This window comes from Tamandua tetradactyla, chromosome 20 (assembly GCF_023851605.1).
Source record: "Tamandua tetradactyla isolate mTamTet1 chromosome 20, mTamTet1.pri, whole genome shotgun sequence".
Taxonomy (NCBI): Eukaryota; Metazoa; Chordata; class Mammalia; order Pilosa; family Myrmecophagidae; genus Tamandua; species Tamandua tetradactyla.
Genome location: NC_135346.1, coordinates 4687930 through 4703309, shown reverse-complemented (window position 1 = coordinate 4703309; position 15380 = coordinate 4687930). Strand labels below are relative to the sequence as shown.

The window sequence follows — 15380 nt, the reverse complement described above, 5'->3', positions numbered from 1 at the left end:
TCCAGGATAGGACAGGAGTTATCCAGGAAGGAATTGTGGAAACTCCTTATGTCTGATAGGCATAATCTGAGGCTACTGCATAGAAAGCCAACAGTGCTGTGGGACCTATATAAACAGATCTGCTTCCAGTCTGGACTCCAGGGTTCAAAGAAGGGACAATTGGAGGAATAATAACTTCAGAGGCAAAGCCATGGAAGCTGATATCTGAAGTCAAGAAGCCTTGGGCCAAGAAAGCAGAACCACCCAAGCATGTGGACAGAGTGAGTTTGCCCTAAAGTCAAAGGATGGGCCTTCCACTTCATTGCAGTGGAAGAGTAGTGCTGCCTCAGACCTTAGAGAGGGTGAAGCACATTCATTGGGTTTTGGGGAAAGCCTGGCAGCCACCACATGGAAGAATTGAGCGTGTGCCCCAGATATGGCAGAGAGCCCAGGTGCAGCCCCAATCCTTGAAGAAGGTGGAGCCGAAAAAAAGGTGGTCTCCCCAGTGTTCCCCAAGATTGTGTTCAGAGACAGGCAAGCCTCTGTGTAGGTCCTTAGTAAGGGTGGGACTGCTGGTTTCTAAAGCCCCTAAGATAAATGACTCTCAGACTGAAATATAATGGACTTTGCTCTGTGGGTTTTCGAAACTGTGTGGGTCCAGTGACCCCATGTTCCTTTCTCCCTATGGAAATGGATATATGTATCCTATGACTGTTCTTTCTTTGTATGTTGGCAGCAAATAACTTGTTCTAAGTTCACAGGTCCACAGCCAATGGAGAAAATTTTCCTTAAGACTGTCTGTGCCTGTAACTAACTTTGATGAGACTTTGTACTGATTTTAATCTTGTATTAATCTTGTGTTTGGAAGGTTACTGGAAGAGTTTAAGGTTCTCTGTTATTGTTATGGAATTAATGTATTTTGTATTTGGGGAAAACATCATTTTTTAGGGTCCAGAGGGTGGAATGTGCCAGTTTGAAAGGACGTATGTACCCTTAAAAAGCCATGTTTTAATCCTAATCCCATTTTGTAAAGGCAGCCGTTTCTTCTAATTCCTATTTAGTACTGTATGTTGGAAACTTTAATTAGATTATCTCCCTGTAGATGTGACTCAATCAAGAGTGGTTGTTAAACTGGATTAGGTGGGGATGTGTCTCCAACCATTCTAGGTGGGTCTTGATTAGTTTACTGGAATCCTATAAAAGAGGAAACATTTTGAATAAAGGGGGAGATTCAGACAGAGCAGAGAAAAATGACAGAGCCATGAGAAAGCCACAACAGAGAACACCACAGAACCACAAAGTAGAGAGTCCATCAGCCAGTGATTTTTAGAGGTAAAGAAGGAAAATGCCTCCCGGGGAGCTGCAGAGAAAGCTAGCAGATGACTCCATGTTCACCATGTGCTCTTCCAACTGAAAGAGAAACCCTGATCATGTTCGCCATGTGCCTTTCTACTTGAGAGAGAAAAACCCTGAACTTCATCAGCCTTCTTGAATCAAGGTATCTCTCACTGGATGCCTTAGATTGGACATTTCTATAGATTGCTTTAATTAGGACATTTCCACAGCCTAAAAACTGTTAACTTGCAACTTATTAAATTCCCCTTTACAAAAGCTGTTCCATTTCTGGTATAGTGCATTCTGGCAGCTAGCAAACTATAACACCTCTTTTGGTCAATGAGGCTTTCTCAATCCCTTGATACCAGGTCCTGACTCATCCCTGGAGTTCTGTCCCACATTACCATGGAGTTTTACACCCCTGGGAATCATGTTGCACATGAAGGGAGGGCAGTGAGTTCACTTGCCAAACTGGCTTAGAGAGAGGCCACATCTGAGCAACAAAAGAAGTTCTCTGGGGGTGACTTTTAGGTCTGATTTTAAGTACTATTAACTATAGTCTGGCTTACATTAGGGTTCTCTGTTTGTGTGGTACAGTCCTGTTTGTTTTTAAATTTCTATGCTAGTAGCATTTACACAACCTAAAATTTAACTTTGAATGAGATGTTTCCAAACTGGGGCCAGTGTTCTGTAGTAAATTAAGCACACTATAAAATTTATGTATGTCAAATGAACAGTACTTTATTTGTGGTATCAACCCAAAATTTTATTAATAAGTTTATTTATTTAATTACTCATTAATTTTGGTAATTAATACCCAAAAATGTTTGGGGTATTTTCTCTCCACTAATCATTAGTGGAGAGAAAATTGCCACAAAGGCAGCAACAAATATACTGTTGCCAATATTAGAGACATCATGCCCTTCACAGAAGAGCCAGCCTGAAAATTAACCCTTCAGTGACAAAATGGATGTTCCTGTAGGGGTCAAGGTCAAGGTTTTATGAATGATCACTTAATCATCCACATGCAAGTATCAATATATATTGAGTTCCCTGATTTTTCGGATGCCTAAAGAGGGTCTTAGAATTTTGTGTTGGGATCCCCCAGGTCCCTGACGGAGGATCCCAGAGGCCCACCCTAATTATCCCCTCAAGCAACATGCTTTAGAGTTGGAGCCGATTATCCTGAATCCATGCTGGTCTGCCCAAGGATTGTTTCCTGTGGTTTAGAGCCACCTCATAAGTTGGCCTGGCAGGGCCAGCAGAGAATCCCTGCTGAGGGAGACTTCCCCAAGGAACACACTGCTCAGAGCAGTTGGAGATGTCCACAGGTCTGTGTAATCGACTGGTCTGGTTCATCTTTGCCCATTAGTTCATCAAAGACCAGATAAAAGTGATACATTCTCTGAGTTCTTTTTAGGCACATCCTGAACAACCATGTAAGGTTGCCTCATCATTCTGGGATTTGACACAAATAAATAAAAGTAATTATCTCTGCTCTCTCCAAAGTGGGAGAGAACTGAAACTGACTTTAGGTTCTCTTTGATTCTTTTGAGATAAGTGAAAGCAAACTCAATTTTTCTGGTGTTTTTGTTTAATACAGCTAAACAATCTGCATTTTGATGAATATTAACAACTGATTGGCTAAAGATAATCAATATATTACTGTATTTATCATTTATAAAGTATTGTAACAATAACAATGGAAATAAAATGTAAAGAATCAGCCATCCTCCACCATCTCAAGATTCAAATTATCTGCCATTTATTTTTCATATGTGTAAACATATTTTATAGTTGCTATCATAAGGTAATTTTATATTCTTCATTGCAGTTTTATTATTATCATAAGATTTTCTCCATGTTACTACACATTTTCAAAGGATTGATGATCATCTATGTAATGGGCCTTAAAAATTTTATTTACTTAATTATCAGAGCTAGATATTTTGGAGTGATTTTTTTCCACTGTGTAATAATATAGTTTAAGCTACATGGAACATACTTATGAACACAGTTTTTTTACCCTTATGAATAATTGCTTTAGCATAAATTTCATAGAAATTAAACTAGAGGATTAATGTACTTTCTAAAAGGCTGTGCTAATTTACATAATGAAGTGATGCATAAATGTGTGCACAAAATACACTCAATTTGGGTTTACTCTTTGGAAAAATAGAAATTTGTATTTAGGAGTAGCTCCATTTCTCCATTTCTAAAATCAGGACTTTCTACAAATCCAACAGCTTTATAGGTCAACTATACTGATGAGTTTTAATGGACTTGACCATTCTAATTCTAAATATACTTCACTTCTCATTTCCCAAAGAAACCTGATATTTTCCACATTTAGTTTGCAACTCTTCTCAGCTAAATATCCAAGCCCATCACTTTCAAATTCTGTCTTCCATCTGATATCAGTGCTCAATTTTGCCAAATTTTATGCCACTTTAAAATAAAGGTCACCTTTCTTCCAGTTTTCAATGACACACTCATTATCTAAGGCTTCATCCGAAGTAATTTTGGCATCCATATTTCCACGAACAGTCTCTTCAAAGCAGTCTAGGTCTTTTCTATCAAGCATCTCACAATTCTTCCAGAATCCTCCCCTTATCCATTTACAAAGTTGTTCCAGCATTTTGGTATTTGCAAATTATAGCACCCCACTCTTTAGATACCAAAATCTCTTCTAGTTTAGTAAAGCTGATGACATGCAATATACCAGAAAGGGGTTGGCTTTTACACTGGAGATTTATTAACCTACAATTTACAGTTCTTAAGTCATAAAAATGTCCAACTCAAGGCATCAACAGGATGATACCCATACCCTGAAGACAGGCTGCCAGCATCTGGGACACCTCTGCCACATGGAAGGAAGTAGGCCAGCGTCTGCTGGTTCAACACTTCTGGATTTCATTGCTTTTTAGTTTCTGGCTACAGTGGCTTCCTCTGTGTTTTCTGTGTGCCCTCTCTCAGTTCCTCTGGGGCTTTTCTTTTTTTTTTTTAATTCTAATTTTTATTTTAACACCTGTGTATTGAAGAATTGGGCCCAGAATGCTATCCATCACCTGGTAGATTATCTCCATCAAAGCTAGGCCTATGAAATGGTGAAGTATGGAGACCACATGCATTAAAATTCCATTTAGGGTTAATCTCAGGTATCTTTGGGAAGTGAGAAGTGAAGTGAGGGCAATGTGTCAGGGTCAAGTGGAGCCAGATTTTCAACCATGGTCATGTGACAATCAGGCTCTTTGTTGGGGTAAACTGTGTATACCCCAGAAAAACATGTTTTTAAATCTAATCCATTCCTGTGGATGTAAACCTATTGTAAATAGGAACTTTTCATGCATTTACCTTAGTTGTTTGGGGTAGGGCAGGGTTTTTCATTCTCAGCATGATCAACATTTTAGTCCAGACTATTCTTTGCTGTCAGGAGTTGTCCTGGGCATTGAAGGACATTGAGTAACATCCCTAGCCTCCACCCATAAGATGCCAGGAGCAGCCCTCCACAGTTGTAACAGACAATGTCTCCAGGCATTGTCGTGTCCCCAGGGTGCAAAATTGGCCCTGGTTGAGAACCACTGAGCTAGGATATGTATTCTCGATAACTGGGAGGGGGAGAGGAGGTGATATTGCCCCCACCCCCCCAAAGGGATAAAACTGGAGGATTTGGAGAGGGGAGGAATCTTAGGTATTACAACGGTTCGTGGCCCTCCAAAGGATCACAGTACATAAAGAGATAATCAGCATTTCTTGGTGGAGGGACTGATTAGGGAAAAAAATAAGTCTCTAAATAGTCTTCTCAGTGTGGCAATAAAAATAATAATAAAAATCACAGAAAAGCTGAGACACTATACACTAGAACAGGCAATGGAGAGGGAGTGAGACTGTTGGAGTGTCTGGGAGTGGGAGTTAAAGCATGAGTAACAGGAAGTTCAAGATCTGGACAGCTGTTCTACAGGAGTCTATTGTGTGACTGTGAGAGTGGGATGCAGACAAGGGGCAGAGGAGAGGAACTCAAAGTGAGGGCTCCAGGGTTCCTGGCTATCTAAATTTAATTAAAATTAAGCAAAATTTAAAACAGTTTCTTAATCCAACTAGCTGCATTTCAAGTGTACAATCACCATATGGACCTAGTTCTTGCACATGTAATGATGTAATAAACTACTACATACTGGGTGGCTTGAAAGAATAGAAATGTCTTCTCTCCCAATTCTGGAGCCCAGATACCTCAATATGAAGGTGTTGGTAAGTCCGCAGTCCTGCCAGTCCTTCTAGAAGAGAATCTATTCCTTCTCTCTTCCAGCTTCTGGTGGCTGGATCCCTTGTGAACGCATTACCAATCTGTCTCCGTGGTCACACTCCCCATTGCTCTACAACTTCTCCGTGTGTCTGTCTCAAAACACCCTTTGCCGCTCTGACATTTGTGTGACTGGTCTTAGGATCCACCCAGATAATCCAGGATAAACTCTTCCTCTCAACATCCGAATCACACCTTTTTCCACGTAAGGCAATATCCACGGGTTCCGGGAATTAGAACATGTACATATATTTGTGGTCACCATTTCAACCCATTACAGTTCTGAATTTGCACAGATATAGGACACTTTCATCAGTGCAGGAAGTTCATCCGCATAGTGCTGTTTGTGAGGAGCGTTATGAAACGAGGGTCAAAACACCGGATGAACGGTCAGAAGCAACCTAGTGGCTGGTGAGTCTACCACAAAGCACGAAAGCAGATGATAAGGCTGTGGGTGTAAACGTCAAAGGAGTAGGGATTGTGCAAGAAAAGCAGCCCTGGAAAACAGCAATAGCGGGACAAGGATAATTCTAACACTTTTACATTCAAACACAGAAGGGCTCCTTCCTTCAGTCAACACCACTGCCAGCGCGTTGATGTCTCCGGGACTTTGCTAGGGCCTGGACACATGGGATCGTATGCGGGCTTAGGGCCCCATCCTCTGAAAGCGTCGGCGCCCAGGGTTCAGCTTCAAGGAGGATATGAGCGACAGGAAATATTATGAGGAGCCAGACCCCGCCAAGAGGGCCGGACACGCTCATTAGTCCCCCCAGGGCGCGGAAAGAGGGGTGGGGGCGCGCACTCAGAGTTGGGCATCTAAGTACCCTCTCCTCCAAGGTGTTTAGAGGAGGGAAAGAGGGATAGCCTCACGATAACATCTTTGATTTATGAAAGTCGGTGGCGTCTGTGGGGCTTTCTTGAGGAAAACACGGACAAAACTCCCTCACCATTGTTCCAATCCGCTGAACTGAGGAGACAGCTCCCTGAGCTTTCTCAGGCCCCCGAGGGGCGGAGGCACTGGGTCCTCATTGGCGAAGGCGGCCGGAAGGGCGGGAAGAGCCTGAGGACGCGACCAATGGGGACAAGATGAGCGTGCCCCGCCCTCTTGGTCACCCGGACTGCGCGTGCGCAGTCTTCTCAGGCCGCCGGAAGTGGCATCTGGGACCCCGGCAGGTACAGGTGCTGGGACTCGCGACGGCTGCGCTATCCGGGCTGGGGCGGTCGAACACCGGCGCCCACCATCCTCACCCTTGTAAATGGGAGCGAACAGGATGGAAGCTCTTTCCGGGCATACTGGTCTAGGCCACATTTTCTAGTGCAAAGTGCCAGAAAGGGCCGAGTTCTTACCCTGGTTCCCGCACGCCACGGCCTGCGAGTGCGGGCTGTGAGGAGCGTGGGGAGCAGGACCCACAGAGACTCGTGTGGGAGGGCGGCCTCCGCCGACAGCCTTGTTATATTCCTTATCTTGGAATCCAGCTAATTTGGCTACTCTCTTTCACAGAGAAAGGGGACTCGGCCTCAGCCATGTGCCCGGCAGCCCCGCGGAGCCTCCTCTTGGCCTGCAGCCTTGCTTTCGCGCCCTTCCTGGCAGGTGATAGACAGGGGCCACGGAGCCCTGCCCCGATTTCCCGCCAGAGATCCCACCTGCGTTGCTGCTTACATTCCCGCTGAGTTTCTGCGTTACACCTACCTTCCCTCCCAAGTTCACCCCCCACCCCCCATTCTCGCCAGCACCTCTGTCAGGATTCCCACCTGCAGTCCACAGTGTCCCCTTCTGGGAGCTGTGCTCTCTTTCCAGATTCTGCTCTGGATTGGAAAGTCTCTTTATGTTCCTGTTTGAAAGTCTTTGTGTGTGTTATTTCGTTTTATTTTTTAAATTACTTTTGGCTCTTTGGACTGTGCGTCCTCAGACAGAATCTCGAGGGAGACCAGACCAAGTTACTGTTAGGTCTCTAAGGGTTGTAGTGCCTGGGAAAGCCATCTGGCTCATCTTGGGCTGCGCTTCTTTCTCTGCCGTGATAGCACTTGGCTCCTAGACCCACCCCTTTTTCTTCCCTCCTGCCTCATGTCCCTTCCCAGGGCCCACATTTGCAGGGTTCGGTGTGGGGGAAGGGGGAGGGCGTGAATGGAAATGGAAGCCCACAGACCATATGGCTCAGTATTTAACATTAAGCTTTAGAAAGCTGTTAAATTAGGTTTCTTTAACTTGAACAAATAAGCCTTCAGAACGGCCTTAAAGGCGTGGAGTTTTCTAACTCCTCAAGAGTTCCACTGAGCACTAAGAGATCCCAACTCTGGAGAAGGAGAAGTCTTCTCCTTCTCTTCCCACCTGCCTTTGCCTTCACTATATGAAGTGTATAATGATCATATGTGTAGACATGCCAGTCCTCAAGTCCAGGCTCCCAGCTTCTCTCCTAACTGTTTGGTCAGCCATTGTGTCTGTTTGAGCAAGAAATTCTGGGATTCTCAATACCCAGCAAGGTGGAGGCAGTGTGTGCATGTCCTCTTACTGCCAGGCTCCATGCCTGATAAGGAGGTGTGGAACCAGAGAAGGCCAAGGGGAAATGCTGGTGGAGGGGGTAGGTACCTAAATAGAAACCACCTTTTGGCAACCTGAGAAGAATCCTACAGATAAATACCATGGCTTTTAATCTTTTTTTACCCCTTGCCCTTATTGTTCTATAGATTTCCACCTCTCCATTCATAGTTCTCTCCACTTTCTGCTCTGCCCTAAGACAACCTTCACAGAAGCAGCCAAACCCACTCATTTTTCTTGTCAGTTAGTTTTCTGGTGGCAGTGGGGATCCTTGGATAGAGGTGGAATCTCTGTCAACTTCAGTTCACCAAAAAGTTGTTTACAGAGCCTCAGAGGTAAAGAATACAGAAGAAACTAAGGCTCTTGTCATTCGGTGCCCCTTCATTCAGCATCCTGTGCATACCTCCTTCTGTGACTTTTATTTGTGGAAGTGTTTGGAATAAGACTTCTTTGAGGCTTTCACTCAAAAAGTACCACCTTTTCAGTGCCACCAACCCACCATAAGTTACAACCCCATCCTGCACTTTTCATCCTGTTTTATTTTATTCTATCATATTTATCATCTGACATACTGTAACTTTTTCTGATTTCTTTTTGTCTGACTCCCCCATCATAAAGTAAATTATGAGGAAAGGGATTTTTGTAAAAGTCCAGTGTCAAGTTTGATGAGTTCATGATCTTCATATGAGGAATGCTGGGGTGGGGAGTAGGGGATCAATGGGTGAATGGGGAAGATCTGGTTCTAGGCTCTGCCTTGTGAGCGTGGATTGATTTTTCAAAGAACCAGCTGCTTTTACACCTTTTTTTTTTAACAGTCTCATGGGAGATTAAAATGAGTGACCTAGAGGAGAAGAATGTTGATGAGTTCAGCTCCAATGGTTTTAAGTGCCCAACATGCTTTGCAGTGAAAGGAAGAGAATGTGAAGTACAACTCAGGTGGTGCGCAGCAGATAAAATAGAGTGTGTTGAATTTTCTGGCATCGTAAACACAGGTATTTTTCTAGGATTCAGTATTCTGTAGACCCAGAACATGTGGCACTCTCATGAGCTATGGGGCATGTGTCCCACGTTAAAAGTTGAGGGGGAACCAGCTTTTGTCAGGATCTCATAGAAATGAAGAAACAGCAGTAGGCCTGACTCTCATTCATTCATTCATGAATTTCTGCATGCGCTTGTGGCAAATTCCTTGCAAGCTTTGAGGAACTTAGTTGAGCATATTGGATGACCCTTCATCCTCTACAAACTCTGGTTAATTTTTTAAACTCAGAAGCAATTTGTGTTCCTGGAAGTTTTGTTAGTTTTCAAAGTAAAAGTTTTGAACAGTGGTAATGATTAAATTTAAACTTGCTTCAAATGGAGAGTAAAGCATACTTTACTATGCTTGCTTTCCAAAAAAAAAGAATCTAAATTAATCAAAAACATAAATCAGAAATGAATCAGGAGTGGTAGCATGGTATAGCATAAAGCAGCAGGCTGAATTCCATGAGTTGAGTTGTTTTCATAGCTTTTCATTACTTTCTCACATTTTCCTTTTACTAATTAACTCTGGGTTCTTCAGCCTTCTCACAGTTCATCATCAATGAGGTAAGTCATGTCTGTTGGTTCTTGGATTCTTTTGTAATTTGCATAATGGGCTGATTCTTTGTTTTAAAAAAGCAGTCACTGAATAGGCACCCAGAGGAGGCCAGATGAAATCATCAAAAGCAGAGTCTGCCATGTAAAAGATTCATATCTGAAGGCATTTTAAAAAGAAGGAAACACGATCAAAATGATACCTTTTGAAGAATTTTAATATTTATGAAAAGATTAATAATCTTTTTATTAATATTAATATTTATTAAAAGATAGACCAAGGAGAAAATATTAGATTTGTGTCCTAAAAATCATGAAGGGTATATGTAACTGAAACACAGATGTACCGTATCCTTGAATATCAGTAGCATATGCGGTACTACTTGTTCTAGTTTGCTAGCTGCTGGAACGCAACACACCAGAGATGGATTGGCTTTTAATAAAAGGGGATTTATGTCATTAGTTCTTCAGAAGGAAGGCAGCTAACTTTCATGGCCTCTGGGTTCCAACAACTTTCCCCAGGGTGATTCCTTTCTACATTTCCAAAGGCCTGGACTGAGCTGCGAGCACTGAGATGAAGTATGCTGAGCTGCTTGGGCTGTGCTACATTATGCTGTCTCATTTAAGCACCAGCTAATTAAGTCAAGTATCATTCATTGCAGCAGGCATGCCTCCTAGCTGACTGCACATGTAATCAGCAACAGATGAGCTTCACACGCCATTGGCTTATGTCCACAGCAACATAACTAGGCACCTTCACCTGGCCAAGTTGACAACTGAATCTAACTACCACACTACTAATAAAGCCATTTGAGGACAAGGAGGAAGAAGTGTTTATTATCACTGGCATACTATGTCTCTAAAACATTATTATAGATCTCCAATGAAAAACATGGGTTGGAAAAAAGTTCACTTAAGGATTAGAAACCACACTAGCATTTGATTGATCTTAGGATATAAGGGGATTTAGGTACTTGGTATGTTTGCATTTGAAGTCCATGGCATCTGCCAGAGAAAACCTTTTTGGATGACACACACTTGAGTGTGGCCTAGTTTATATCTTGTTCCAGCCCAGTTTGGGTAGGTAAAGGGAGGAGTATAATGAAAGAGGAAGACAGCAGAAATCTCTTTTATGGTTTCTTGCAGGTATTAACAACATAACTGTTGAAATGAAGAGATGCATAAAAGAAGACCAATGCAAAGAGGGAATAACATCTTATATGGGCTTTCCAATTGCTAACCAGAGTACAAAATGCAGATCAGCCATCAGAAATGGGGCCACAGTCCAACCCCCAATTTCCACCTTCTTTGTTCTCTTCCTAGAGAAGCTACTTCATTGAGCTTCTGCCAGGGCTCAGCCACCTCCATTTGTGAATTAAACGTGGATGTTTGTTTACATATTACATCATGTCTATTATTTCTTCGTAGGTATACCCATTTATCCATTTATTTACTCATTCAGCAAGGTTTATCTTTTGGATACCCAGTGTTGCTTCCATGGACCGGAGTTCAAAGGATAGTAAGGAATGACAAGAGAGACAGATGAAATCAGGAGGTCTGAAGATTAGTGACAACAGACAACTTCATTCTTAACTAGTTCCTGCTTATCACATGCAGGGTTTATGTGACAAAAAGCATGCATGCATTTCGTGAGAAAACAGAGTGCTTGCTTTTCAGTGTTTACTCCCTACATACTTAAGATAACCAAAAAGAACTTGGGGTTAAGAAAAAACAAACATTCTCTCCCTCCCAGACTGTTCTCCATTAAGCAGATAACAATCTCCACAGTTTACTGCCACCACCACTCTGAAGCTAGTTGCTCCCAATAAATTCCGCAGGTCTTGTTTTAACCCTTGCTCCTACAACCCAGCCTTACCCAAAGTGAGTCAGGGCCAAAGTCAACATTGAGTCTCTGCCTTTGAAAAGGTCCCTGACCATTTAGGGAACAAGCAAACAAAATGCTTAGCAAACAACAGTAGAGATTTTTTTTAGCCCAAAATGATTGGTTTGGACACAGCATGGAAGTGGTAGAATGTAGGTTTGTTGAGGGAAGGTTTTGAGATTTTAGATGAAGTTTGAAGAAATGCATACTCTTTGGCAACAAGAATAGTGTTCATTAGGGCACAGAGATGTGGGAGTAAGCAAAGGCTAAGGCACAGCAGCTGTGGGTAATGGTAAGAAGAGTGGGGAAGAGGAAAGCATACATAAATGGGCTTTGCTGGAAGGGTTTCTGTCTGAGCGGTGGGTTGTTTATTACAATTAGCTGAGAGCTATAAAGAAGAATGCTCATTCCCAGCCCACTGCCAGAGATTCTGATTCAATTGGACTGGGTTGAGCCTGCCCCCAGCCCCATTTCTGCCCTTTGCTCATCTCATTTTAAATTCCCCCAGTGATTGTAATTTGCAGCTACTGTGCTAAAACACTACCATATGAACAAACGACTAAAATTGTTATTTTACACAAAGTAAAAGTCTTCAGTTAAGCCAACGAAGAATTGCATGTAGAACAGAAGAACTTACTGTCAACATCAAATTGTCAGCTGATGCAAAACTTGAAAAATTGCAAATACTCTTCTTTAGCTTAGGATGTGTTGTGCAATTTAAGAAAACTGACCAAATTAATTTGTCTCAAAGGCTTCCAAATTTATGAAGAAATGACAGTTGACCAGAAATATCAAACTCATGACATAGATACTTTAAAATCCTTTATATCAAAGAAAACGTTCAGCTGAATATGATTAAATTAGTTCCTATCATGACAAATGCTGCTTAACTATTTTAGGTCACCTATCAAGATTTATTGGACTTTTAAAGTAAGAGACATTTTTCTTATAACTTTATTCCAGTGTTGTTATATATTAAAAATATTTGTGCTATTTTCTGAGACGGTGAAAAGTGTCATGAATAGAATTAATAAAAGTCATTCAATATGTACATAAAAATGTCAAGAATCATCACCAGCTTAAGGAACTATCAAATAAAGACAGCAATAATTTGTTTTTGTTTTTGTTTTTGCCAATGCTCCTTGGGTGAATCATGGAAGAGTTTTAAAAAGATTTACTGTACTGTTAAACTCCAGTTCAAGATTTTTCAGGAAACAAAAATAATGCTTGCCAAACATTAAGTAAAGACCAAAATGGGCATTTTAATTTATGTCTTCTCACTGTCACACTACATATACATGAACTAAATTTTGACCTTCAAGAAAAGGGAAAGTTTATTTGTGATTTTGCTAGACAAATAAGAGAAACTGAAAATTTTCATAATACAAATCAGAATAATGACGTACACATTCTTAACATGAGTCAACATGAAGAACATTTTTACTGTAATCCACAGTGTTATGTAAATTGCCTGTAAAAATGACAAGAAAATTAGTGCATTGTTGATATTAATAAATTTAAGAGCTTGTTTTCAATTTATGCTGTATCTCTTTCAATACAATCTTTATAATATTGAGGACACAAAAGTTAATGGAGTTGCTTAATTTGGGCACATTTATTATTATTTTCAGTTTTGTTTTGAAGTAATTTAAAACTTACAGGAGAGTAGCAAAAATGATACAAAACCCATACAGAGAACTCCAACATAAATGACCCTCCAGGTAATTGGAGCTGAAGGGATACAGATTGTGCAACAGGACAATCTGTATAAAAACTCAGAAATGGACAGCACAATACTACCTAAATGTAATACAATTATGTTAAAACACTAAATGAAGCTGCATGTGAAAATGATAGAGGGAGGAGGGTTGGGGGCATTAAATGAAATCAGAAAGAAAGACCGACAATAAAGATTGAGATGGTATAATCTAGGAATGCCTAGAGTGTATAATGATAGTGACTAAATCTACAAATTTAAAAAATGTTTGTGCATGAGGAAGAACAAAGGAATGTCATTACTGCAGGGTGCTGAAATAGATGGTAATTAATATTTTAAAATTTCAACTTATGTGTGAGACTAAAGCAAAAAATATTTCTTTGGTACAAAATTTATATTTTGACTAGTGCATCTCCTAATGTAACTTATGGTGATAGCTTGGCTGAACACCATAAGTACTTGGAATCTTGGGTAGGACATGAGATTTTGCTGATTTGTCCAGAGTAATGCCCTGACAAATCCCAGAGTGATTTGATCAGTGGGTGGAAAAGTATTTGCAAAGTCCCCTTTGGGGAATGGTGAGAATAGGGAGAAATTTAACTTCCCCAAGTTGAATTATTGATATTCTCACAAACAGTGTGGGCTACCAAAGCTATAGGCTGAGCCCCCAGTTTTGGGGTTTGTTCATATGAAACTTAACCCCACAAAGGATAGGTCAAGTCTACTTAAAATTTAGGCCTAAAAGTCACCCCCAAGAGAGCCTCTTTTGTTGCTCAGATGTGGCCTCTCTCTCCAGCCAACACAACAAGAAAACTCACCACCCTCCCCCTGTCTACGTGGGACATGACTCCCAGGGGTGTGGACCTTCCTGGCAATGTGGGACAGAAGTCCAAAATGAGCTGAGACTCAGCATCAAGGGATTGAGAAAAACCCTAGAATGAGGTGAGACTCAGCATCAAGGGATTGAGAAAATCTTCTCAACCAAAAGGGGGAAGAGTGAAATGAGACAAAGTGTCAATGGCTGAGAGATTCCAAACAGAGTTGAGAGGTTATCCTGGAGGTTAGTCTTACACATTAAGTAGATATCACCTTGTTATTCAAGATGTAGTGGAGAGGCTGGAGGGAACTGCCTGAAAATGTAGAGTGTGTTCCAGTAACCATGTTTCTTGATGATGATTGAATAATGATATAGCTTTCACAGTGTGACTGTGTGATTGTGAAAACCTTGTGTCTGATGCTCCTTTTATCTACCATGTCAACAAATGAGTAGAACATATGGAATAAAAATAAGTAATGGGGGAACAAATATTAAAAAATAAAGTTAGTTTGAAATGTTAGTGATCAATGAGGGCAAGGGGTAAGGGGTATGGCATGTATAATCTTTTTTTTCTGTTATCGTTTTATTTCTTTTTCGTTGTCTTTTTTATTTCTTTTTCTGAATTGATGCAAATGTTCTAAGAAATGATGAATATGCAACTATGTGATGATATTGAGAATTACTGAATATATATGTAGAACGGAAAAACAAAATGACCCTCCAAAATACCTACATCCACCAATGTTAACATTTTGCCACATTTTCTGTATCATTCTATCTAGCTATCCATTAATTTTCCAAACATTTGAGAGTAGGTTTTAAACATCATGGTCCTTGAAAACGTAATACTTCCATGTACATTTACTAAGAACAAGGATATTGATTTATGTAATCGTCTTAAGTAGAGTTATCAAGTTCAAGAGCTTTAATGTCATTATAAAGCTTTCAGTTATCTATTACATTCCATTGAATCTCTTAATTTGCTTTTATTAATTGTGAAAACACACACCACATGAACTTTCCCATCTCAACCAAAATAGACTACAGTGGAGTTAATCATATTCACAATATTGTGCTTCCCTAACCATCATCCATTACCACAATTTTCCCATCACCCCAAAAAGAAACCCTACACAATTGCACTAATTCCGCATTCATCCACCCCCATGCCCCTGGTAACCTGTACTCTACTTCGTGTCTACATATTGCATATTCTAGCTATTTTTCATAAGTGGAATCATA

The 15380-nt window shown here is 40.9% G+C and overlaps 1 protein-coding gene and 1 long non-coding RNA gene across 5 annotated transcripts in view; one reads left to right on the top strand and one right to left on the bottom strand.

The window, feature by feature from the left end:
- LOC143664409 (uncharacterized) overlaps nt 1-6607 on the bottom strand; it is a 66618-nt gene extending 60011 nt beyond the window's left edge. For both annotated transcript variants that reach the window (XR_013166409.1, XR_013166410.1), the window contains exon 1: nt 5545-6607. This is a non-coding gene — a long non-coding RNA (uncharacterized LOC143664409). The remainder of the gene's footprint in view (nt 1-5544) is intronic.
- Nucleotides 6608-6732: 125 nt separating this feature from the next.
- On the top strand, nt 6733-11125 carry LOC143664406 (uncharacterized). 3 transcript variants are annotated; one of them, XM_077138017.1, is made up of 4 exons: nt 6733-6787; nt 7116-7205; nt 8966-9142; nt 10869-11125. In XM_077138017.1, the coding sequence occupies exons 2-4, from the start codon at nt 7139-7141 to the stop codon at nt 11060-11062; spliced, it is 438 nt and encodes a 145-aa protein (XP_076994132.1). In that variant the 5' UTR covers nt 6733-6787; nt 7116-7138; the 3' UTR covers nt 11063-11125. The 3 variants fall into 3 exon arrangements, with proteins under 3 accessions (XP_076994132.1, XP_076994133.1, XP_076994131.1); XM_077138018.1 differs by having other exon boundaries at nt 6772-6793; XM_077138016.1 differs by having other exon boundaries at nt 6773-6866.
- The last annotated feature ends 4255 nt before the right edge of the window (nt 11126-15380 follow it).